The sequence below is a fragment of the Argopecten irradians genome, chromosome 1 (genome assembly GCF_041381155.1).
Source record: "Argopecten irradians isolate NY chromosome 1, Ai_NY, whole genome shotgun sequence".
Classification (NCBI taxonomy): domain Eukaryota; kingdom Metazoa; phylum Mollusca; class Bivalvia; order Pectinida; family Pectinidae; genus Argopecten; species Argopecten irradians.
In genome coordinates this window covers 16,727,128-16,751,496 of record NC_091134.1, presented here as the reverse complement: position 1 = coordinate 16,751,496, position 24,369 = coordinate 16,727,128, and the positions used below count along the sequence as shown (strand labels likewise).

At 33.9% G+C, this 24,369-nt stretch overlaps 1 protein-coding gene across 1 annotated transcript in view; it reads left to right on the top strand.

Annotated features, from left to right (window-relative positions):
• The first annotated feature begins 12,991 nt into the window (after positions 1-12,991).
• LOC138319110 (histone-lysine N-methyltransferase MECOM-like) overlaps positions 12,992-24,369 on the top strand; it is a 112,825-nt gene continuing 101,447 nt past the window's right edge. Inside the window, exon 1 of the mRNA XM_069262043.1 lies at positions 12,992-13,319. Within this exon, the coding sequence (XP_069118144.1) occupies positions 13,283-13,319 (37 nt within the window). The 5' untranslated portion in view covers positions 12,992-13,282. The remainder of the gene's footprint in view (positions 13,320-24,369) is intronic.

Below are 24,369 nucleotides of genomic sequence, written 5' to 3'. Positions count from 1 at the left end.
TGCGATATCGTCTGCCCCAGTGTCTTTGTCAAAGTGACATGAATAATCATGAGGTGTCGACCGGCTGGTATTTGTCTTTCGGTCCGAGTGGAAATATTTCAATTTGATTGAAAAATCAGACAAATGAAAGATAGCGAATAAAATAACTTGCATAAAAATTAGGGAAACATTTCGCTGATGTTCGTGGTTTAGCAGATATGGATTACGGGCAGACAGAATCACGTTGTCAAACAGTTTGTGCTTGTCCTTGACCTTGCAAATTGGAAGCAAGTATACGCCGTCTTCTTGTTTATTGTATAAATCATACAAATACCTTATTTATGCATTGAAAAGTCAAACGTGGTTGACATGAAGTCATGGATACATGGTACAACTTAGAGTTAAATAAATGTTTGAGTTAGAGTACCTGAATATGTGGCAAAATATTTTGTAAGAAAAATCAAGTATAATGCATTTCGAATCACACATTCTTCCACTCTTCCTAACGTCTATTCAATTAATCAGTTAATGCGATATGAAAGAGCAACAGGCATCTTATGCTGCTTACTTTCATTGATGTTGAAAACTAATAAAATAATAAAAACCCAGAAGATAGAATTAATAAAAATCCAGAAGATAGAATGCTTACTTATTTTATTTTACGAAATTTTTGTTTAGCAATATGTATAATATAGAAATAATGTTATGCGAGAAGAAATATATGAAAATGTGTTGATGTATCGCAAATGTATTCAAGTAATTGGCAATATCCTGAATTAATTAACAATATCCGTTGTTGAGCTACCACGCCTCATCGTACAATAAGATTGATAAAAATAGGTAAATATTTGTCAGCTCTCGTGACTATTTCCTATTGTTGCCATTGAGGCCACATCGATGTTTGTTTACAGAAACCTATCTTTGAAAAGCTTTGCTACAATATTTTTTGTGCTTGTTTGATAATATTGGGAATTGAAAACACAAAGGGCGGGAATCTCACAGCATGAAAATTGTATCCGTGGCAGTAGTGGGCTGGGAGTTAGTTTAAAGAGACAGAAGAAGTTATAACGGAAGATAATACTGCCAACTCGAATAACAAACACCAATTCAAACGTCAAAAATTCAAAAGGATCGTTAAATAATTTCATTTACAAACAAAAGTATGTGTCTCTTATCAAACGCTGCTTCCTAATGTAAGAAATGTAGACCCCGGAAACGCTAGAGCGCGTCATGGCGCGTGTTAGAAGTTGGCATAGCAGGGTATTTATTGATAAACAGGTCCTTCATAAAAGGAACACAAAGGTATTAATTTATCAATAGGAACTGTCATTGATTCTATCCTAAACATATTGAATTCAATAAAAAGGAGTAGCTCGATGTCACGAGAGGTCATTGGGATAGATAGTTTTGAATGGTTGGGTGTCGTCTGCCCATGTCGGACGCCATCGGTTTAAGCGGGACTGCAGTACGCCGGACCGTGCCTCTTATCATGATCAATGGAGCACATTGAGGACGGAAAATTAGAAAAATAAAAACAAGGGGATATGAATACCTGTCATGATGAAGGAGTTTAACGGAAATCGAAAAAAGACTATAAAAAAGATGTGCCTTCCCTTTTGTAGATGTGATCTCTCGTCGTTTTAAGCACGTGTCAAAATAATGGTCGATCGATGACAGACAGGACTGTCTGCTGTTAAAAGCATTAACAATAAACGTTTATTGAAATTTGTTCTATCTGTTTTAAGCTTTTTCAAGTTTGATTTTGATAAATATATTATGTAGTTTTGAAATATTTTGCACGCTTGTATATTTGATGATGACAACACTGTCTTGGTAATATTGTGATTTCTTTGAGGATTTCTCCACATTCAGGTTTTGTTTCTCTTTTAACTTCTAAACACGAAATATACATCGTCTACAATGTAACTTCCATTAATATACTTGGAGTTGAACATGCTTTGATATTTGCGATAAACAACTTATAAAATCAAATTGGCACAAATCTTTATGTGTTACAATATGAATGAGGTCAAAACTAAGAACATTTTGAACATTATGAATATCTAAAACTTTTTAACCATGTTTCAAATTTAATGATATTGATTTCTCCCTGAATTTGTTCCGTAAAAAGCACTGCATTTTGCTGCATGCTGAAGAATTTTATTGTTTTATAAGACGCAACCGAACAACAACAAGTTACAGGAACAAGATTCGCCTCTTGATCCAGTAATTTTAGTCGGGTAACTAATGGTGTCGACGAACAGGTAAAAGGTCAAAAGACACATTTAAATTACTCTTCAAAGCTTTTTATTTATCAAATCTTCTTATTTCTATTGATAAACAATGGAAGGTTTATGCATTTGATGTGTATGAAGAACACTAAATCTTACATATATGTATATCGTGTTTGATAAATTGCCTTTGAATGATGACACAATTTGCATACATCATCAGAAAAAGGAAATGGCGAGACAAGCATTTATGATTATATGACGTTAATTCGATTCTTCAAAGTGTCAATGAGGTTCTAAGTTTTAAAACCTAATTTACAGAAGGCTTGTTTTCATGAAGATATTTAAGAAATCGTGTTTTACTTGTTATATGAGAAAGAAAATGTTCACGTGTGAACAAACATTCAAGACATATAATAAAAGTAAACAATAATTAATATCAAGGTCACAAAAGGCTTTCCCACAAAATCTAGTCTTCATTGTAAGACCGTCACAGCTATGCAGGATTTGCCTCGCTAACATTTTAATGTTAAGTGTCATACGGACGTCTGTGTGTGCTAATTTAAATACATGTTTAATTAAACATGCAGAGAATTTCACAGGTTTCACCAAATGATGAATGGATATTCTATATGGTTACATTAACATGTGTTTTGTGCATTTCATGATAGCATTCTTTTATATGTACTAAACTTATAAGTCCTGCTTCTTATAAACATTTATAAATTGTTGTTTTTAATAAAAAAACAAATCAAAGAGCTGAGTAAAGATATTATTTTATTTACATCTCTTTATATTTGGATCATTAAAAAGATACGAAACTAAACTGTATTTATCATGCTGGTGATTTAGTCCGTAAGATTAGTCACGGAGGCCAAAGCCTAAGTAGCTAAAAAGACAAAAATAGCAAATTCTCAGGCGCGTGTGATTTTCATTAATTTCTAACGTAATAGCAATTAAAACATAATTTGTCGAATATTTTTTTTCGTAAGATGTCTAACAGCATTTTGTTGTTTTAAAGATAAAAACGTAAGACTCATAAAGTAGTTGATTTCTTTTTGAACTATTTGTGAGCTCGGGCTAATGTTAGGTCTTTTGGAGATGTCTTTTGATCGAGGTGGGGTGCCGAGACATAAACGGGTGAAGGCGTGGGCGCATTACGCGAAAATGTCTGGTGACAAAGTATGACGGAATCACTATCTGCCTGTAGAGTCAGTGAATTGTATCTCATTGAAGTCAGCCAACAGAAAGTATCGGACAATAATGAGAGAATAAGAACAACTCATTAAGTCTTTCCTTAATAAACATTACAGAAACTATTTTTCTTGTAAACATTACAGAAACTATTTTTCTTGTCCGCAATAGTTCAATTCTGCACCCAGTTCAGTTCATTATATTTATGTTTAGATTATCTCCCTATGAGAATATTCATTGATTTTTTAACACAGTTACTGCGACCTGCTACCATTCGCTGGTGGATTTATTTTTATACAGGTAGCCAAAGACACCTTCTAGGAATCGTCAGTGGTACTTTGGACCAAAACAGCTGTGTGACCATCCACCATTCGCCATGCTGGTGTTACAAGGAAATACTCATACAGCTCTTTTATTAGCTATTTTGTCATCATTTGTGATGTTTAGGATATAAACAACAGTAGTCACCTCCTTGGACTTGTCAATGTTATTGGGTCCATGGCAGGACAGGTTCAACCTTTGGAGACTTGTGATGCTCCATTAAGCGGTTTGTTCTTTTTAAATGAGTCAGTGGTGCTCGTGACATCATATAGATCTACAGTTGTTTCCCCTTCCTACGCTTGGCCAGTTATAATACAGACACGGAATATAGGTTTTCACTCTCTAATCTCGTCAACGATGTTGGAAACTTCAAAAGAAACCTCAACACAAGATTCATCCACCAAAGTGTCGACAATGACAATTTTATTGAACTTTTCTCTTAAACAACAATAAGTTGTTCAGACACTATAAATTGATATTCAAAAGAATATATTTTTTTAATTACATGTATATGATATTAAATGCACTGTGTTGTCTGGGAGAGAACCTGTATAGGCCTAGTCTGTTGTTTGATCCTTTTTTATATTTTTGATGAAAAAAGAGTTGTTGAAATTGTTCAAAGCTGTTTTGATATTTTTTACCTTGTGTAACTCATACAGTTTCTGTTCTTGAGACTTGTCAGCTATTTTAATAATATCACACAGCTTTCTCATTCTTCAAGGACTCGTCACTTTTGGGTTTCGAAGCAGTGTGGGATCCGTCGCTGACGCTTAAGACACCATATGGTACACGATGGTCCATCGAGGTTTTGTGAACACTGTTTGTGACATTGACTAGATACTTCGATCTTCTATAGCTCATCTGTGATGCAATGGATAACACACATAAGTGTTGTCCTTCCTAAACATGTCAGGTATTTTAGGGGCATCATGAAGCGGTTTCCATCCAATTCTTGGACTCGTTCAGTACTTTGGACACCGTGTGCCTGATGTACCCCTAAAACAGTGATGATATAGACATAATAAAATCCTATTGTCGGTCTTCAATGGACTCTTCACTGATGCGTGTTCTAAAGAGAGAAGATCAGCAACTCAATACAAATCTTAAAACGAACTTATTAAAATAACAAAAATATTATGTTGGATGAAAGGAAAGAGTAAATAACAAGTGTTTTGATAAAGACACATTATTTTATATAATAATAATCCTCATATTTCATTGTTATTTCATTAATTGATAAAGAGTCGTTTGTTGTCGTTTTTTGTTGTTGTTTTGTAGACTAGTAAAAACCTGTATCGATATGTCAACAAATTGCCAAGTCAGACTGCACTCATTAACCTTCACGTGAAAATATTCCTTCAAGCGGAAGTGGTTTCCGACAAGAGCAGATCATTCTAAAGTTACATCCTCCTTTCTGTCGAGTTCTCCGGGAGGTCGTGATCGAATGCACTCCGCTCATTACTGTCAGAGGTTGGGGTCTACTTAGGGAAAGAAATTTATTTGCATGTTTAATTCAATTTGATTTTTATTTTTGTGGAAACTAATTGTTCCGATTACACATGCGTCCATTTCATTTGATTTTTCGTAACTATATGCTTTCACCGTAAAACTCGTTTTTTTGGTTAAAGTAAGAAACATTTTTATGAAATAACGAGATATCCTTACGATATATGATGCATTTGTGGAAAATTAAGTGTTCTTTTGAATGGAAATGTTGAAATCGTCAGCCATAATGAAGTTATTTTAATATAAAAAACGGGGCATGGAAACAATTGATTTTTTTAAAACCAAACTTTACTGTCATCTCAGAAAATACAAATACCTTTTATTCCGCACAATTCGTGGAAAATTGAGTGGAATGTTATACTTAATAGTAAAAGATAAATATAGTTGGACAAAAAAAGAAAGATAAAAGAGGAAGAAGAATTACCCTTTTGGGCCTCTGACTGCTGATGCGGTATGCTGAGCAATACTATTGTAAGTGTTTTTCATGTTTATGACAACTTTTATTTATAATACCCGGCATTTAAAATTTTGTGAATAGTACCAAATGGAATGGAAATGAAATTCCTGACGATATGACCTGCCTATCATGCATGTAGGCAAAAGAAAGACCTTTATTGTCTATATTCAATGGTAGGAGTTCTCTTTTCTCGTGTTTTGTCATCGACGGTAATTGATACACCAGATACGGACGCATTAGTTTAATTGATACATGATCAATTTAATGACTGGCCAGAAAACAATGCATGCCATGTATATTTCTCTTCGGGTAGTACCATCTCGGCTTAGAAATCATAGCTTCCCTCATGCAAAACGATGAAAGAATACGTTATGTCGAACATGACATTTCACGTGCCCTAATCTCCGTCTCACACGAAATGGATTAAGAAATTGACATCTTGAATGATTATGGACCAACCGCACGATATGAAATATATCCCGTTATAATCCACTCGTGCCAGGCACAAATAAACGATAGCTTTTAGACAAAGATAGTAGGTAAAAATGAGAAACTCTCTTTTGTGATGGTGTCGTATTAAAATCGTTTTACCTCGATCGCTTTTGTTACGAACAGACATCCCTCTTTTAAGGGTGTAACAAGCGAACCGTTTAAGCTAATAGATTATCATGAAGAGGGCGTTTGTATCTTTTCTTTACAAATGAAGCGGCTCAAATGTTAGGGAAGTGAAAAAATACTGAAAGATTCTTTGTAATCACTTGTATTGAAAGCGAAAATCTCGTTAAAATATACATTCATCACAGAAAACATGTATTTTCTTATCTCATAACGTCTCAAAGTTAAATGTTTTATACAGGTGTCTGGGGAAAGTCAGTATTTAATGCATTTTATAGAAACTGGATTATTAAAGTAGATCGGAGAACAATCGTATTGATATGGACAAACAGTTGTGTCTGTCAGCCACAGACTTAATACAGATCTAACATCCGAAAGAAAAGAATACACTTAAAGGTCACAAGAAAAATAATAAATTTAAGTTCACAAAAGATTGACTGTGTCTTACTCTATTGAATCTGTTTAGAAATGTGAACCATATCACTATACAAATGAACAATCATTTTTTAACATTGTTTTCTGTTTCGTTTAGCATTACGTAATTGAGATTAGTAACATCATCTCTTTCAATTTCTGCAACAAAAACAGCATGAAAGAAACAATAACTTTCGAAACATTTCTTTCTAATGCAATATTTTTGAGGAAATAGAACTATGGCATTTATATGTACACTAAAACAGCTTAATTGTATATCTGAGCACTTAAAAGGTAAGATGTCTGATAAATATATATCTTTTTGTTAAAGTTATAACAAGCCCTTCGGGCGCGGAGATCAAAATAATTAAGTGTCTGCATTCTTCGCTATTAAAATTTGCACATTCTGATCAAAAGTCAACGGCAGCAGAATGACCTTTGTATTACTGCATAGATATATACAATTTTGTTTTGGCATGATATAAATATCATCGAAGGTCAAGGCCACCAGTTCAAACGTCAAGGACAAGCAGGTTTGGTTAGAATTGGTCTAAAGGTCACTGTCATTAGTGTTCAGCATTCAAGAGATAAAAGAAAAGAAACATGTTTTGCTGTTTTGCTCTTTTGGAGTTCAATAGTCTCCTATCTTTCAGATGATAGGTATACGACTGCCTTTATTAGAGGTCTGCATTTGGAAATGGTATCCATGACGATATGATTAACATCTTCCGATAACTTGTCACATGTTTTATCCAAAACTTGAAAATTTTATAATTATTACAAAATTTCAAATAATCGTTGCTTTATATTTTTTCTATTCGATGTGTATTTTTGTTTCCGATTGCAACGAAAAACGTCTAACCATAACTGCACAATAACGTGATTTATAAGTGAAACAACGACTTGGAAAGTAACAAGTTTGACGGGATTCTAAGGAAACGGATGTATCTAATCTAGCCATAAAGTACAACAAAACGAGTATCACCATGAAGGTTTCGAAAATAAACCCACATTTGGATTTTTTTTTTCAATTTGAAAAAAAAAATGTGGCTAGAAGGCGTGTCGGGTAGCATCCAGTGTTTGATGATATAAGTACATGGACAGTTTCATGGTCGTCCGAAGGTCAAATAACCATTGGAACAGTCCGTGAAGATAATACTTCAAATGACCGGATCGCCTCATTGTGCACGTTCTCCTTTAAATATATCCCGACACAAGGGACCATATTGACTTATGAATGCTACTTGTTAAATTCAAATATTGAATCAGGCACCTCTGTTTACAAGTATCCCTCTAAAGACGCACTTTCTCAAACTGGTCACTTTTGAAATTTCGGACATTTGATGTTCTTTTCAAGAAGCATACAAATATATTCGATCGTAATGGTAAACTAACATATGGTCCTTCTATACAAACTGATTAGATATACAAATATCGGGAATCCTTAACGCTGAGGCTCTGGACACTGGTCAGTATACAACACAGTTCTGGTCAGTGGTTCTCGGCCAATGTAACAACGTGAATGTATAGTAGCTGGTGGCTCGCTATGCAATATTATTGAAGTCGTTATCAATTAATGTGAAGAAACAATGATAATGAAATTTTCTTTATTGTGGGAATTGTTAATTGGAAATGTTTGAAATACAAAATAAAAATCCTATTTGAGAAAGTTAACATACATTACGATAGGCCTGCATGCCTAGGGGTGCAGGGGGCGATAGCCCCCTGCTCAGGGTCCAGGGGCGAAGCCCCGGTAGGGGGTAGGGGCGAAGCCCCCCAGAAGCTGACGGGAGATTGTTACAATGTAGTAACTATTATACCTCTATGGAAACTTTTAACGTACAGTGTATATACAAATGGTTAAATGGAGGTAACGATATTTAGGTGATAACCATGCAAAACTATACACAAAATTAGAACAGTGGTGATTTTTATATACAGATAATCGTACTATTCTAGACTCCCCTGACAAGCGCTCGAACAAAAAACACGGATTTTGGCTGTAAAAATTAAAATAGTAAGCAATGGGAGAATTTTGTGTTATTTTAACTGATGACAAACTTATGGCGAATATTTTAAACAAACTTAAAATTAAGTTTACGTGTTGGTTTGTTTACGAAGACCACTGTCAAAATGGCGTAAATTGCGTAAGAAGGGACCAGTCCTCAACCACCGCAATAAAAAATTAAACACTGTATTTATGACAAGTTTTCTACTTATTCTGTTCTATTTGTAACAAATGATTAACAATCTGTTCATAATCGACAAAAACAAAAGTCAACTATTTCGTGAGTCGAAGTGAACCAAAATTGAAAAATTCACTTTTTCGTTACTAAGGCCAAGATCATGTTGCAATTGCTATTTTAGATGTTTTGCTATCATTTTAATATCATTATATGTTTTTAGAATATTTCTAACTTTTCATGCAATGTTGTTTATTTTGGTAATCGTAAGTGTTTCCAGATTCAAAATCCACATTTTCTTGAGGGATTTTGGTGAAGAAGTCTAATGATTCAAACGTAATCAAATTTAACAACTTGGTAACCGGAAATATATAGACTATTCTAATAAATTTCCAGAATGACCAATCTTCAAGTCTTTCAAATGTGCATAAAGTTATGTTAGGCATACAGTCGGACATATCATATGTATTTAAACGTAATTTTTATTCTGCAGCGTTATGTGTATTCAAATGTTGTGTTTTTTCTGACTGTACAAAAATGTAAGTCAGATTATTTTTTTGCATGCTCAAGCATGCAAGCATGCACGGGCGCTACGCCACTGTATTTGTTAAAGTAACATTACGGAACACTAAATGCCTTTTGCCGAAATGTGTGTGGTTCCTTACCCGTGTTGTTTTCCTGTTGAATCTTTATCGTTAACATGGAGACTAGAAACACATAGGTCTGAGCTAATGTGGTCGTCATATTCAGAATAAGTCAATCAATGCCTGAAATGCAATTTGCAAATCCTTCACAAGCAATCCAAAGTCTCCTAATACATTTACACATTTTACATTTTTCAACCACTAATTCCATTTTGCATAGCAACAAGATATAGCTAATTAAGCCCAATATTAATATCTTTTTGATATATTATAAAACTAAAATTTACCAGATACGTAACTGTTTATCCAAAATTATCCAACTTCGAGCAACAAACAACACATGTTCTTGCCTCAATGTAAAAATGTAAAATATACTTAAACTTAACGTCAAAGAAAATGCCTCGATTGAATTATTTCTAAACTTACAAAAAAACACCATCGAAATGTTAATCTGGATATCACAGTTTGAAAAGAAAATTTTCTGTACATGAGGATAGCTTCATGACAACGACAACGGACCAATTATTACAACGTCTATTTCTAAACTTAATTTTGTGTATTGATGATGAGGGGATGAAACAAAGATAGAGAATGATCATATTCTAAAACGTTGGCACACACTCGGGTTTTCTGATTCAGAACAAGTTATATAAGTTGCAAACAAACTATTTTGAGTGTAGACAAATATTCTCTAGTAGTTTAGACTTTACAACACGCCCAAAGCCAAACAGTTTGGTACCTAAATCCGAATCATACTAAAATATGTCTTTTAGTGTACTGTATAATTATTTTCTAATGTGGGTATTGTGCAAGGATCATGCCTTTACCCCCTTCCTTCTTCCGTGCAAATTCCCTTTACCAGACCTCTTTGTATGGAGATGCCCGGTGTCATGAATATACTTTGAAGTATACCTAAGTTAATGAGGAAGGGTTTTTTAACTTTGATAATACGGGGTTCCGTTATTAATAAGTTATTTATAAAAAAAATAGGTTCACGGCCATTGTTGGAAGTGTCATATTATGTTTATTGTGTCAATGAATTGTTTGGACTACAAGGTTCAGAAGCTGGGACTGATATATCTATTTGTAGTTGTGTATTTGTCACGCGAGTATCCGTTAACCCCTTTTCGCCTAATTAAAAATACGAAAGCATTAAAACAAACAGATGTCACAAATTTCCGTAATTGAAGGGCGAGAAGTAGCTATAGAGGTCACACTCCTATAGGTGTCGTATTTACCCCTAGTGACAGACCCCACCCCTCTAGCTCCCCATCAACCATCCTTATAATATAACTAAACGTTTGATATTTATATGTGAAAGGAGAGCGAACTCATTACAATTTATCCATGGTCCGTCCAAACATCTTGTCGGGCCTTCCTTCCTGTCCTAACTATAATACAAATACGATCAAATTTGTCAGTATCGAGTGACCACTAAAGGAATGGTGTTTGTTTTCGAACGATATTGACCGAGACGATGGCTTCAAACGTACCGACATATCTACCCTGTGAACTGCTGACGTCCAGGCAAGGTGTGAAAATAGTCCTTTGGAAATAATTGACCAATATCGACTCTTCATTGATAGCGGTACATTGAGCGTGGGTGATGTCCAGTTTGGAAAAATAAAGGTCCATCAATATTCTTATTTTGGCCATTACGATACATGCAGATGTTTCTATTTCGGGTTCCTGAGAATCAAAGGTTTTCAAACTGGGGGAAGAAAATCAAGTGCTTTTTATGTGTTGGCTAATCAAGGTTGATTGCCGTTTTTTTTTATTCAACATTTACGGTCTCTAAGGTACGACCTCTCCTATATAAGATGCATGCATGTTGAGTGTGGTAAGTGTGCGTGTTTTGGTGAAGGCTGCATGTTATGGTTGCGTCTCTTTGTCATAGTCTGTTTTGGTGAAGGCTGCAGCATCTTAAGGTTGTGTCTCCTTGTGATAGTGTGTTTTGGTTAGGCTGCAGTATGTTAAGGTTGTGTCTCCTTGTGATAGTGTGTTTTAGGGAGGCTGCAGTATGATATGGTTGTGTCTCCTTGTGATAGTGTGTTTTGGGGAGGCTGCAGTATGATATGGTTGTGTCTCTTTGTCATAGTGTGTTTTGGTGAAGGCTGCAGCATCTTAAGGTTGTGTCTCCTTGTGATAGTAAAACTTTTTTTCCAATTTACAGTGCTATCCTACCAAAACCTACAGATAAAGACGCCAAACAGCACACCCCACTCGGTCACATTACACTGACAAATGGCAAACTTATCAAACTCAGAAGGTCCATCAATACTCTAAATTTGGTTGCTTTAGGTCCAAGGTATACACATGTCCGTTCTGTTAATGTTGACAATTTGCTTGCAGGAAAATAATGTCTAATTTCCATTCGCTGGCACCGTTTTTTAACAGCGTCATTCATAAGTCTCTACAATAAAGCTACATTTGATAAAAAGATCAACTTCGTGCGTTATCCTATGAACTAGTTTACATTTGTATTTTCGTCTTGACTTAATTGTGCATTTTCATGTCTTACGACTTTTTCAGAGCAGTTAAATCTGTGCTCTAATGTCAAATGTTCTTATGTACGTCGAGATTGAATTTCTAGACGAATTTTCGTAAATTCGTATTGCTTGCAAAACCGCGAAAGTTAAACGAACGCAATAGATAGTAAATTTACAGTAAGATTTTGTAATGCGATTCTGCATGAAATCATTTATACAGAATTCACCTTCCTGAAGGCGACTAAGCATTTTTTTTAAATAAGACCACTTGACTGGTTATTGATAAGATGGTAAATAATTAAATACGACGCCAAATGCTCGAAATATTGAGATAATCAGCACTGTGATATAGATACCATTCTTCAGCAGTACTGCAATCCGTGTTTATGCTATAACTACAGTTTCATTGGCTTTGAGTCGACGACTTTACTCCGGAAACTCTGACTTTAAAGCTATACGGGGCGCACCAAAGTTCTTGCTGAGCAACAAGTTATCAAAAACGAAGCTCTGCGAATTATTTAAACATTAAAAGACTCTTTTCTGTTTTTGATTTATTTATCGTTTGTTTTCTTGCTGTCTTTGTTTTACTTTCGTATTAATCTTTCCTTATGTGATATTTGTGTTAATTGATTAGCAATTAACGGCGCATGTAATTGATCTCCCATTACAAAGTATATCTAGAGTATGTACATGTTTAATTTTAATGTATTAAAACCTCGGTATTATTACACACTTTATCTATATAATACTCTTACAATGTACAGTCGATAAACAATAAGTATTACATACGTACGTATTGTGACTAAGTTTTTAAGGTGTGCAGTGGGCAAACCGATATCACAAAGAAAGTCTTTGAGATGATTTAGCTATAAACGCAGAGCCGTGTATGATACACCCAAAGATATGAAAACAAGGACTGTTAAATAAATCTACCCAAGCATTCAACTAACGTGTCATACTGAAAAACGCTAATCCTTTGAATCTCATTCGACTAATTCAAAGATTATCTGCCGCATAATTCGAGAGTATCTTTGGCCGTACCGCCATATGTCCAAGTTAACGGTACACCTATATTTAATTCGATCTAATAGGTTTGGATGATACACACGAAAAGTGAAAGCTCTTAATAAGTAACAGATTAGAACTACGCATGCGTGTAGGTAAAAGAAGACTAAACCATCTGACAGTTCGTTGACGGGGTGTCTAAATTTTGATGCATTTTCGAAGAAACTGAAAATATTTCATCAGGATGAGGTCCAAATCCATAGCCAGAAAATTGCCCCACGGTAAGTCTATTGCTTTTTACCTGGGCGGTCAGTTCGTTATTTTGTTTACATCAGTTTTAAAGTACCTGAATGTACATGTGTGTATTTGTCAAACGGCTTATTTTGATTCGCCCATTCCTCGTTACCGTAAACTATTTCATACAATACATTTTATATTTCATACCTCTCATTGTTTGGTAGTGGCGGTAATTAACAGACATGTGTATAAATTTTGCAATGCTATTTACAACACATGACGAAATATATGGTTCTTGACAGCGTTTGACAGTTGATAGAATTGATGAAGTTGGCGCGCTGTTGGTTTTATTTAACACACGTTGTTCCCAGCTTGCATGTTTCCAGATAAGATTCAGGTTAAATTTTATCTTTTTATATAACAGAGACCAAACCTTATGTTTGACGACTTTTCACGAACACAACAGCAGGATTTAGACAACATGAGTAATCTATGTTTAAAAGTTGAAGTAAATTGAAAAGTAGACAAGGATGTCCCTTCCCATATAAACAGATAACATTGATGATTCTAATTACATCTTATACAAATTTAAGAGAAACTTGCTATTGAAGTGTTCAAAAATGGTGATTAACTAATTATTAACTTTCAATACATATTAATGAAAGAACTAGACAGGTAATTTTTGTAAATATTTTGTAATACATACAATACATACAGTTTATTCCAGAAATTATATTGAGTGAACAACCATCCAACTTTTTATACACTAATGTAGATAAAATGTGTTGTTCTTTATAGACAGGTGTCCTTTATATATAGATGTTGATTATGTATAGAACTTTACTGATTGCAAATATTGAGTTGTCCTGATAGCATGTACTAAGTTGTTCTTTATAGACAGGTGTCCTTTATATATAGATGTTGATTATGTATAGAACTTTACTGATTGCAAATACTGAGTTGTCCTTTATAGACAGGTGTCCTTTATATATAGAGGTTAATTAAATATAAAACTTTACTGACTGGATGTACTGAGTTGTCCTTTATAGACAGGTGTCTTTAATAAAGAGGTTTATTAAATATAAAACTTTACTGATTGCATGTACTAAGTTGTTCTTTATAGACAGGTGTCCTTTATATATAGAGGTGCATTAAATATAAAACTTTACAGATTGGATGTACTGAGTTGTCCTTTATAGACAGGTGTCTTTATAAAAGAGGTTTATTAAATATAAAACTTTACAGATTGGATGTACTGAGTTGTCCTTTATAGACAGGTGTCTTTAAATATAGAGGTGCATTAAATATAAAACTTTACAGATTGGATGTACTGAGTTGTCCTTTATAGACAGGTGTCTTTAAAAAGAGGTTTATTATATATAAAATTTTACTGATTGGATGTACTGAGTTGTCCTTTATAGACAGATGCCCTTTATAAAGAGTTTAATTTAATATATAAGAATCTACTGAGTGGATAAACTGAGTTGTTTTTTATAGACAGGTGTCTTTGACAGACAGATGTCCTTTATAAAGAGGTTTATCATATATAAAACTTAACTGAGTGGATGTACTGAGTTGTCCTTTATAGACAGGTGCTCTTTCTGTAGAGGTTCATTATACAAATCTTTACTGCGTGGATTTAATCTTGAGTATAAAGTGGATTTTCTTGACTTGATGTATTGTTGTGATAGTTCTGTTCTATATAGACAGGTTGAATATATATGTAAATTATTAAGTTAATTTTTATGAGTTGTAAGGACATCTCATTAAAATTAACTTACCAGGTAATTAACAAGTTTGTCTTTTACAGACATATATATATATATACATCAAAAATGCATTAAATTTTACTAATTGGATTAAATATGTGTCTTTAAATGTTTGTGTCTAGTAAGACATAGTACAATCTTACTGAAGTGTACAGCAGATGGGAATATTGTAGGGCAAGCTGTGCTGTATATCTCAGCAAAGGGAGATAACCCACAAGGTCTAACACCAAGGTCAAATGTAAGTCAGTGTCATTATAAAATAAAGTTAAACAACTTAAAATAAAAGAAATTAAAGGACGAATGAAAAGATACAAAGTTTAGTTACCACATACAATCATGCAACTGAGCAAGGGCAACATGTCCTTGTTTACATGTTACTATGGTGATATCGGAGTCCAGTCAGAGACAGCGATGTTTTCATTATTAGTCGTGACAATTAATTTTCATATTGCATGTTCCATGTCACATTTCCCAAGAAAGATAAAGGTATGATTTACGCGATATTTTGCAGGTGAGTGAACATCTTAGTCATATGACTTATTAACTGTACATAGACCCTTGCCACTTAGGCTCTAGCTGTAGACACTGGATACATATTGATGAAATCAGAGATTTTTCTGGATCAAGGACCTCATTGATGTTTATGTTTTCTAGGCCTGTATGGGTGTTGGTTGACGGAGATTCCTATCGTAGGTAGATGTAATATAGATATCAAATTCACAGGTGAAAACACCTTATCCCAATCAACAGTATAGGTAGATTAATTATCACGTGATGACTAAATTTACTGAGTACAAAACACTACTTATTATGCTGTACTTACAAATGAGACTTTCTCTATCTCTATCTTTTTATTTCCCTATTTTCTTCTATTTTTTTATGATTTTTAATAATTTCATTGTTTATCTTCACTTTTATTCATCCTTTTCTCCCATCTTTCTATCTTACATCCTTAAGTCTTCATTCTTCTTAACTCCTCTTTGTTTTAAGTAGTACATGTTTTAATTGTATTTCCTTCTTTTTTTCATCCTGAATGTTTTCATCCTTTGGTTGATTTCCACTTTCAGTCTTTGAACTGTCTTTCATACATTCATTTATCAACCTTGTTCTATTTTTCTTTGTAATGTTCTTTTTCAGGAAGTGGTTTTTTTTTATTTAAAGCTTTCATTCTCTCATTTTTATCTCAAAATTTGATTTTTACTATATTTTGTCACCTTTTCTCCTTTTTAAAAAAATTATAATTGTTTATTCTTTTTGTCCTTTTGTCTTTGTGATTTTTTTAATAGTTTTTATCTTCTTTTTTATCCTTTCTTTATGTCTTTTTTTCTTTGGCTATTCTCTTAATTCCATTGTGTCATATTTCTCCATGAAGTTGTATCATCTTTCCACTACGTACTCTGCTTCATTATTCTACATGTAATGATAAATTCTTCTCTGTCCATTCCTTCTATCCTTGCTTTGTTCAATGTCATCTTCTTTCTTTCTTCATTGTTATTCTTCTCCCCTTTCCTATATGACACTACATTATGCCTATGAAGTTCTGTGACATATTCCTTTGTTTTAGGGCCTACGTTTTTAGTGGGAGGTGACATATGAGATATATATAGGAAACAGGAAAAGTGAATTGGTGTTGGGGGTCAACTTGATTGTAATGTTGAGTGGACACCAGTCTTAATTACATTCATCTGAGTGACATGTTTTAGCTAGGACAGAAGACATTCTAATGTTACAGTGCTGAGGAGGAACACCTCTTCCAGGATGTTCCTACTCTGACACCAGCTTTTACTAGCTGTAATTTACACCCCTGGGAAAGTAGTCAATGATTGTAGATATTTGTCAGTGCACTGTGACCAGTAATCATATACATTGTGTTATTAGGTGCATCTAGCTAGGTTTCCTCTTATTTGTCAAGTTTTAAGTAATTAATTTTACCTACCCTTTTCTCTATGTTTCAAAAAAGCAATCTGTATGAATTACAAAAATACAAAAAATATTTAAAAGTAAATTTCAGTTTTGATTAATTTTTTTATCCAATGGTTATAGACTCAATGATTGACCCAAATTTGACTCAAAAATTGACCAAGTGAATGACCAATGATTAACCTAAAATTGCTCAAGATTTGACTTTATAATGGACTCAATGATTGAGCTAAAATTGACTCAAGCTTTGATCTTATTATGTACTCAATAATTGAGCTAAAATTGACTCAAGCTTTGACCTAGTGATGTACTCAATGTTTGAGCTAAAATTGACTCAAGCTTTGACCTTATGATGGACTCAATGATTGAGCTAAAATTGACTCAAACTTTGACCTAGTGATGAACTCAAAATATTATACTCAATAATAACCAATGTTTCAAATATGAATGCTTGATTCAGTGTTTCATTAAATGGTTGACACAGTGTTTAAGTCAGTGGTTGATAGAGTAAATAAATCAATGGTTGACTCAAAGTTTGAAGCAATTTTTAATTCAGAGTTTGGCTCAATATTTTTTACTTTGTGTTGAATCAATGCTCAACTCATTTAATATTTTGTTAAATCATTAACTCAGTGCTTGATTTAATGTTTGCCTTTTAATAATTAGTGTTCTATAAAGCTCAATATCTCCAGAGATAAGTGAGCCTGTTTGGACCAAGTAATTGACTCAATATTTCACCCATTAATGAACTCAATGGATGGCTAATTGTTTGACTTAATGAATGACCAAACGGGTGATGTGATCATTGGTCCATAGATTAACCAAATAATTTACTCAATGTTTGACTCAGTGAGTACGTAGATATACCTGTTATAGGAATTAGCTCAAATTGTCATAAGATTCTGATATCTCAGCTTCACAGTACACTATATCAATAATATTGAGCAATGCTGAATGAACCAATACTACAGTAACTCTTAGTGTTACTTAGTTTGGTCTGAAAGCTTCAACATCCTTTTTATAAAACCAAGGTCATTTTCAGAAGCCAGGTTATGGTGGAGGAAAGCTGGAGTACCCAGAGAAAAAACATCAACCTGCAGTGAGTCCCTGGCATCTGCCGCACATGGGATTCAAACATAATTCCTGGCCTAAAGGTGGATGGCTTGTGTATAAAATGGTGGGACATCTGAACCACTCCGGCACTTCTTAATGTTAAATTCAATTTTAATTAAATTAAAATGAATGTTGCATTGGTATGCTGAAATATAAGGAAGATAAAGATCATAATAAAATATTAAATTTGATAAATAATTATTAAAGGATTTAATTTGTATTAGTCAAGATTTGCCTTTGAGATTTTATTTTTTTTACTTAATATCGTTATATTTAATTAGAGTTATCAATACATTAGATACAGCAGTAGATTCAACGCAGGTCTAAGGAAGGTAAGATTTTTAAAGTGATTAATTCGGGATAGATCTTCCATGCTAATTCTTCACTAAGGGGATTATGGGATATCTAATACATCTTTCAGTGAGTAAAGAGGGTGTTTTAAAAATACACCTATTTTGGTGTTCTTTGTAAGGTCGCTCTTTGCTGGGTCATATTCAGAGTCAAGAAGACCAAGATTGGGTTGAACACTGAACAGGATTAGGATAAATAGCTGACAATTAGCGATAGTAAATTATCTTAGATTTATCAACGGCATCCAAGAGGATTACTTACCGATCTGTAATTGTTTACTTGGAAAAGGATGAAGGTACTTGAGAATAGATAAATTTTGGATACCATGTTTTTCATTGTATTGTATTGTATTGACAAAGTTGTGAAGAAAGAAATATGTATTGTAAATTGTGGTAGGTTTTATGATTGGCACTTTGTACAAAGAAATGGGATTATTTGAACAATAAATGGACACATGATTATCTTTTTGATGTACTTAAACATAATATTGAACAGAGATTGAATAGATTATAATATATATGATAATATGATATCAATAACTGGAGACCGTTCCCACAGATAGTTGTATGCCCCTAAAATCTCCCTAAAGTAGCCCTTAACTGTATCCTTAAGCTCCTTATAAGCTCATTATAAGCCCCTTAATTAAACTCCCAGCTCCCTGGGATTCCTTGAAATATTTGTAGGTATTAAAGATGGTTATCAATTCTAGGTAAAATTCCCCTGCACTTTCTAATAAATCAGTAAACTATGTTGAAAATGTCATAAAATAAAAGGCTATAATTTAGACATTTGAACTTCACTATGCTAATTTAAAGAACATTCTGGTGAAATTGTTAACAAAATTTTCATAATTATTAGCAACAATTGAATTTAAAAATCAATTTCATCACTTGTTTATCGGCAATGGTTTATTTTTTTTGTCTTATATATACCATTTCAAGGAGCAAAATATTCATGATTCAAAATTTTAATTTTTCATTTCAAGTGAGGTTTTTATTTGAAGTTTAAGCTGCAGAATTTTTTGATATACATGTACAAGTCAAGTTTGTAATTTGAGGTGTAAAGTTTAAATTTACCAGAAGATAGCATCAGGAATGTTGTATTTGTAGAAGTACTCAAGAGACAATTACAACACAAAGGAATTATAATTCATATTCCGTCTTCGATCAATAGTCTATGTTCCATCCTTAGCTTTTTGTTGACAGACAGAAAACATTTTATCTGGTCAAGTCTGTCCCTTTGTCCTGGTCAATTGTCCGGAGATTAGGATAGATTACCTTCGTGAAGATCTTCACCTGGTCATCTCAACTGGACACTAATGTCCAGCCTTTTATCTGACCATTAGTCACAAACCAATATTGTTAAACTGTATTGTGTCATCCTTAGGGTGTCCGACTTCTTCTGTAGGGGATATAATGGCCGGATTATTTCGGACATTACCTTGACCATTTCTTCTGTTTGGAGAAGGAATGACATACGGACAGCGCCCATAGATACTGGACAATTGAATAGCGGATTGCCAATTACCAAAATACTATCTCAAGTTGCTTATTTATTTAGCCTAAGTCAATAGTATCTTACAGTTTGTTTTGGTATATACTGAAAACTCCCATTATGATGGTGTCACCCACATTGGAGTAGAACTTAAAACATGGATCAATAAAACCAGAGATTGTTTTTTCTGCTGAAAACACTAAGTCTTATGGTGAGAAGTGCAAATTTTTCTTTAACAGATAATGTGAAATGTGTATAGGCAAGACATTCACTGTTCTGTTGCGTCCAATTGCAATGTATGAAATGTCCATCCTCTCACGTTCCACGTCACATTTCAGCCTACTGTTCCATCCCGCAATTCATCCTAATAAAAAAAATCCTTTTGTTTTGAAAGCAATAATTAAATAAAAAAATTTCAACTAAGTTTAGAAAATACTCTCATTGAAGAAATTCACTGATGTTGAAATTTAAAATTTTCAATACAGTCAAACCTGTCTATAAAGACCAACCAAGGAACTAGGGGAAAGTGGTCGGTCTTTATATATAGGTCAATTTGTGTTATGAATAACCATTTGGGACCATAAAAAGTCCATTGTCTACATTATCAAGTGGTCTTTATACAGAGGTGGCTGCTATAGACAGGTTTCAATGTAATTTATGTTATGCATGCATGGACCAGTAAAACTACAAAACCTGTGAATTTATAATTCTTATTACCTGGTAATATATTCAACAAAATTCACATCTCATCTGTAATTTAAAAAAAGAGATACCGGTATTTGCATTTGTGAAAATATCATTTAAGTAATTGGCTATTATATTTGAACTTCAAATTAAAAATTTAAGACTAGACAAAGTTATTTGGTGTAAGTTTCCATTTTCTGATTTGGTAATATTTCTAAAAAAAACCCTGACTAAGGATTAAGGTGCCTAACTACCTATAGAGGTGAGATTGTACCCTATCCTCACCTCCCCTCATCCTAAAACATCCAAATCGATTATATAGTGCAGATTCTTAACATTTCTTTTCTGTGAATTTATGTGTTGCACTAAAATGATCTGATAGTGAATGCATCAGTTGTTTATATATCACTGTGTTGTCTCTACAATGAAGAGAAGGGCCCCCTGTCTCTCTGGGACCCCTATTAGCCCCGTCCCCTTCGACTGTCTCTCTCCGGGGACCCCTATTAGCCCCTTCCCCTTGACTGTCCCCGTTTTAATATGAGTCACGGATACCAGACATAGGTGTGGTTTCAGGTGAGCTGAAAGATTGGTACAAAATGGAGACAACCTTGTCTGTACTTATCACAAAAAAAATCAAAATGTCACTGTAAAATGAAAAAAGGCAGACAAAATGAAGTGTAGTAGATGTAATCAAGTATTGATGAGTTAATGTTCTGTTGGCATTTATAGTCTGAATAGTTGTAGTTCCTGGAGGTAAAACCAGAGACCAACTATATAGCTAAAGTACAGTGCAGTGTAAGGACTTGAATTTGGTTTAAGGCTTTTACAAAATAGTTCTCTGTCAGATTGTCTAAGATTGGTGTACATGTCGGAGGAAACTGGGGTTAGCCCCACACATGTCAAAGTCAGGACCAGTATTATTTAGGATGGATACAGTTAGGAATGGGAGTGGGGGAGGAGAGAGAGGAGAGGGGGGGGGGAGAAGGCAGTGATTATAATGAGGTTATTAACAACTTACCTTTCAATTGGTGTGAAATTCTATCTACGTTGTAATAAAGTACATCCAAAATTTCAAAAATGTTTAAAATCCATTTAAATGACACATCATCCGGTTCTGAAGGACAAATTCAATGTTAAACCATTCTAAACACTAGTGACATAAGCATTATCATAAAAACCAGACACTCTAGCTGGTTACAGACAAGGTATGAATGTGTAAAGTTAATGCGAGGTTAATGTAGAGACTTATCAACCTGTGTCAGCTGTAGCTGGTGGCTACCTTAACTCACAATATTTAAGGATAAGAAGGAGAGGGGATATTTAGTATGGGTGATGATATTGGGAGTTCAAATTAGAAGGTCTGGTGGTTGGTTTACTTCAAAAGTGATATCATTCGATATGACTTAATATTGATGCACTTTTGGTTAATAAGAGCAAATTAATTAAACAGTGAAATAAGATGTCAAAAAAAGCCATGATATGCTGCATTTTAAAAAAAACACAACAAAAAAAGTTTATAAGAGATGTTTCCCAACATTTAATCTACTTCAATTCATCAATAAATGTGATTTATTGCCCAAAATATCTGCCCCTCCCTCCTCCATCCAGAAAGAAAATGCATATATATGTATAAATTGTATTCGGTAGTCTTGGCCTAGTATCCTATTGTTCAGCCAGTAATTGAGGATATATATCCTTAAGCTCTGTCAAACCTTGAAGCTGTGTCTCATATCTCCTGAATTAACACATTTATTGTTTTATAACCTCACTTCATGCCCTTGACCCCTGACCTTTGTTTATGAAGCTATATTGTGTTGTTGTTAGATATATTACCAGCTCCTTTTATCACACAGTAGTCAAACAGGAAGACATACTCCATGTTACTTGTCCTCTCCAGATCCGAATTGTCGCTCAAAAATGAAACTGACATCAATGACTAGATCCGGGTGAGCTGTCAACTCTGGCAATGTTCTAGTGACGAGGTCAGATGAAAAGGGGGGATAACTCTAAACTAACAATGTGTGTTCCTCCAGATAACGGTGACATAACAGGTTATCATCCGTATGTGGTTTTAGTTTGTGGTGTGAAGAATAAGTTAGTCTGTCGTAGTCGTCGACAGGATATGGCCGAAGTATTGTGGTTAGTGAGGTATTGTTGTAGTTTAAGGATGTTTAGGCAAGAAATGCGTGAATAATCCTCATATATATAATGTACATTGGTGTCAACATTAAGATGTTACGTAGGCATATGATGTAAGCTTCATGCAAATACGTATTTCACGGTTCATTTTCTTACGTCATGACAATAAATTTTTTCTGAAATTATCTTAAATGTATTGTATACTTCATAAACAAAATGATGCATTCAATGTTTTGCTTAATTTAACAACTTAATATGATATTGACACATACATTTATACAAACAGCCCTAAAATTGTTATCTGTCTACAAGTCCTAAGATTGTTATCTGTCTACAAGTCCTAAGATTGCTATCTGTCTACAAGTCCTAAGATTGTTATCTGTCTACAAGTCCTAAGATTGTTATCTGTATACAAGTCCTAAGATTGTTACCTGTCTACAAGTCCTAAGATTGTTATCTGTCTACAAGTCCTAAGATTGTTATCTGTCTACAAGTCCTAAGATTGTTATCTGTCTACAAGTCCTAAGATTGTTACCTGTCTACAAGTCCTAAGATTGTTACCTGTCTACAAGTCCTAAGATTGTTACCTGTCTACAAGTCCTAAGATTGTTACCTGTCTACAAGTCCTAAGATTGTTATCTGTCTACAAGTCCTAAGATTGTTACCTGTCTACAAGTCCTAAGATTGTTATCTGTCTACAAGTCCTAAGATTGTTATCTGTCTACAAGTCCTAAGATTGTTACCTGTCTACAAGTCCTAAGATTGTTATCTGTCTACAAGTCCTAAGATTGTTATCTGTATACAAGTCCTAAGATTGTTATCTGTATACAAGTCCTAAGATTGTTACCTGTATACAAGTCATCCTAAGATTGTTATCTGTCTACAAGTCCTAAGATTGTTACCTGTCTACAAGTCCTAAGATTGTTATCTGTCTACAAGTCCTAAGATTGTTATCTGTCTACAAGTCCTAAGATTGTTATCTGTCTACAAGTCCTAAGATTGTTTTTGTGAATGTCATAAGACAAGTACCTGTTTAAAATCCTATGGTTGTCTATGGTCTTTTTAAGATTAGGATGTATCTCTGTTAGCTTGATTATGATTATGAAGTTTGTTATTTTTTATGATTTTCCCACAATATGTTAATGTTAGAATGTGTTACATGTTAAATCCTTGTGTCACACCTGCTTGAACATAAGAACTAATTATTTTTGATATAAAACAATTAAGATGCATTTTTATGAATTACTTACCATATAATACAATTAATTGCTAAAAGGTTTTTTAGCGCTAACTTACAAAATTGTAATGTGTTAATATTTGTCATTTTTCGAATATCAAATATCAAAGACTTGTAATTAATTACAAAATTAAAGCCATGCTATAAATGCACAGAGAAGCATTTAAAATTATTTTATGATCGAGTCGTTTGTCATGTTATGTCTTAACTTCGCTGCAGTACCGATGTGCAGATGTGGAAAGGGACGGATAGAAAAAAATCTGATTCCATTCTGATCCAAATCTGACAACCCATTTGATAAAGACACATGTTACCCAAACAGTGTGGTGCAGCGATGGCTATGTTTGGACAAATGGTATCTCTTACGCCAAATGATATTTTATCTGT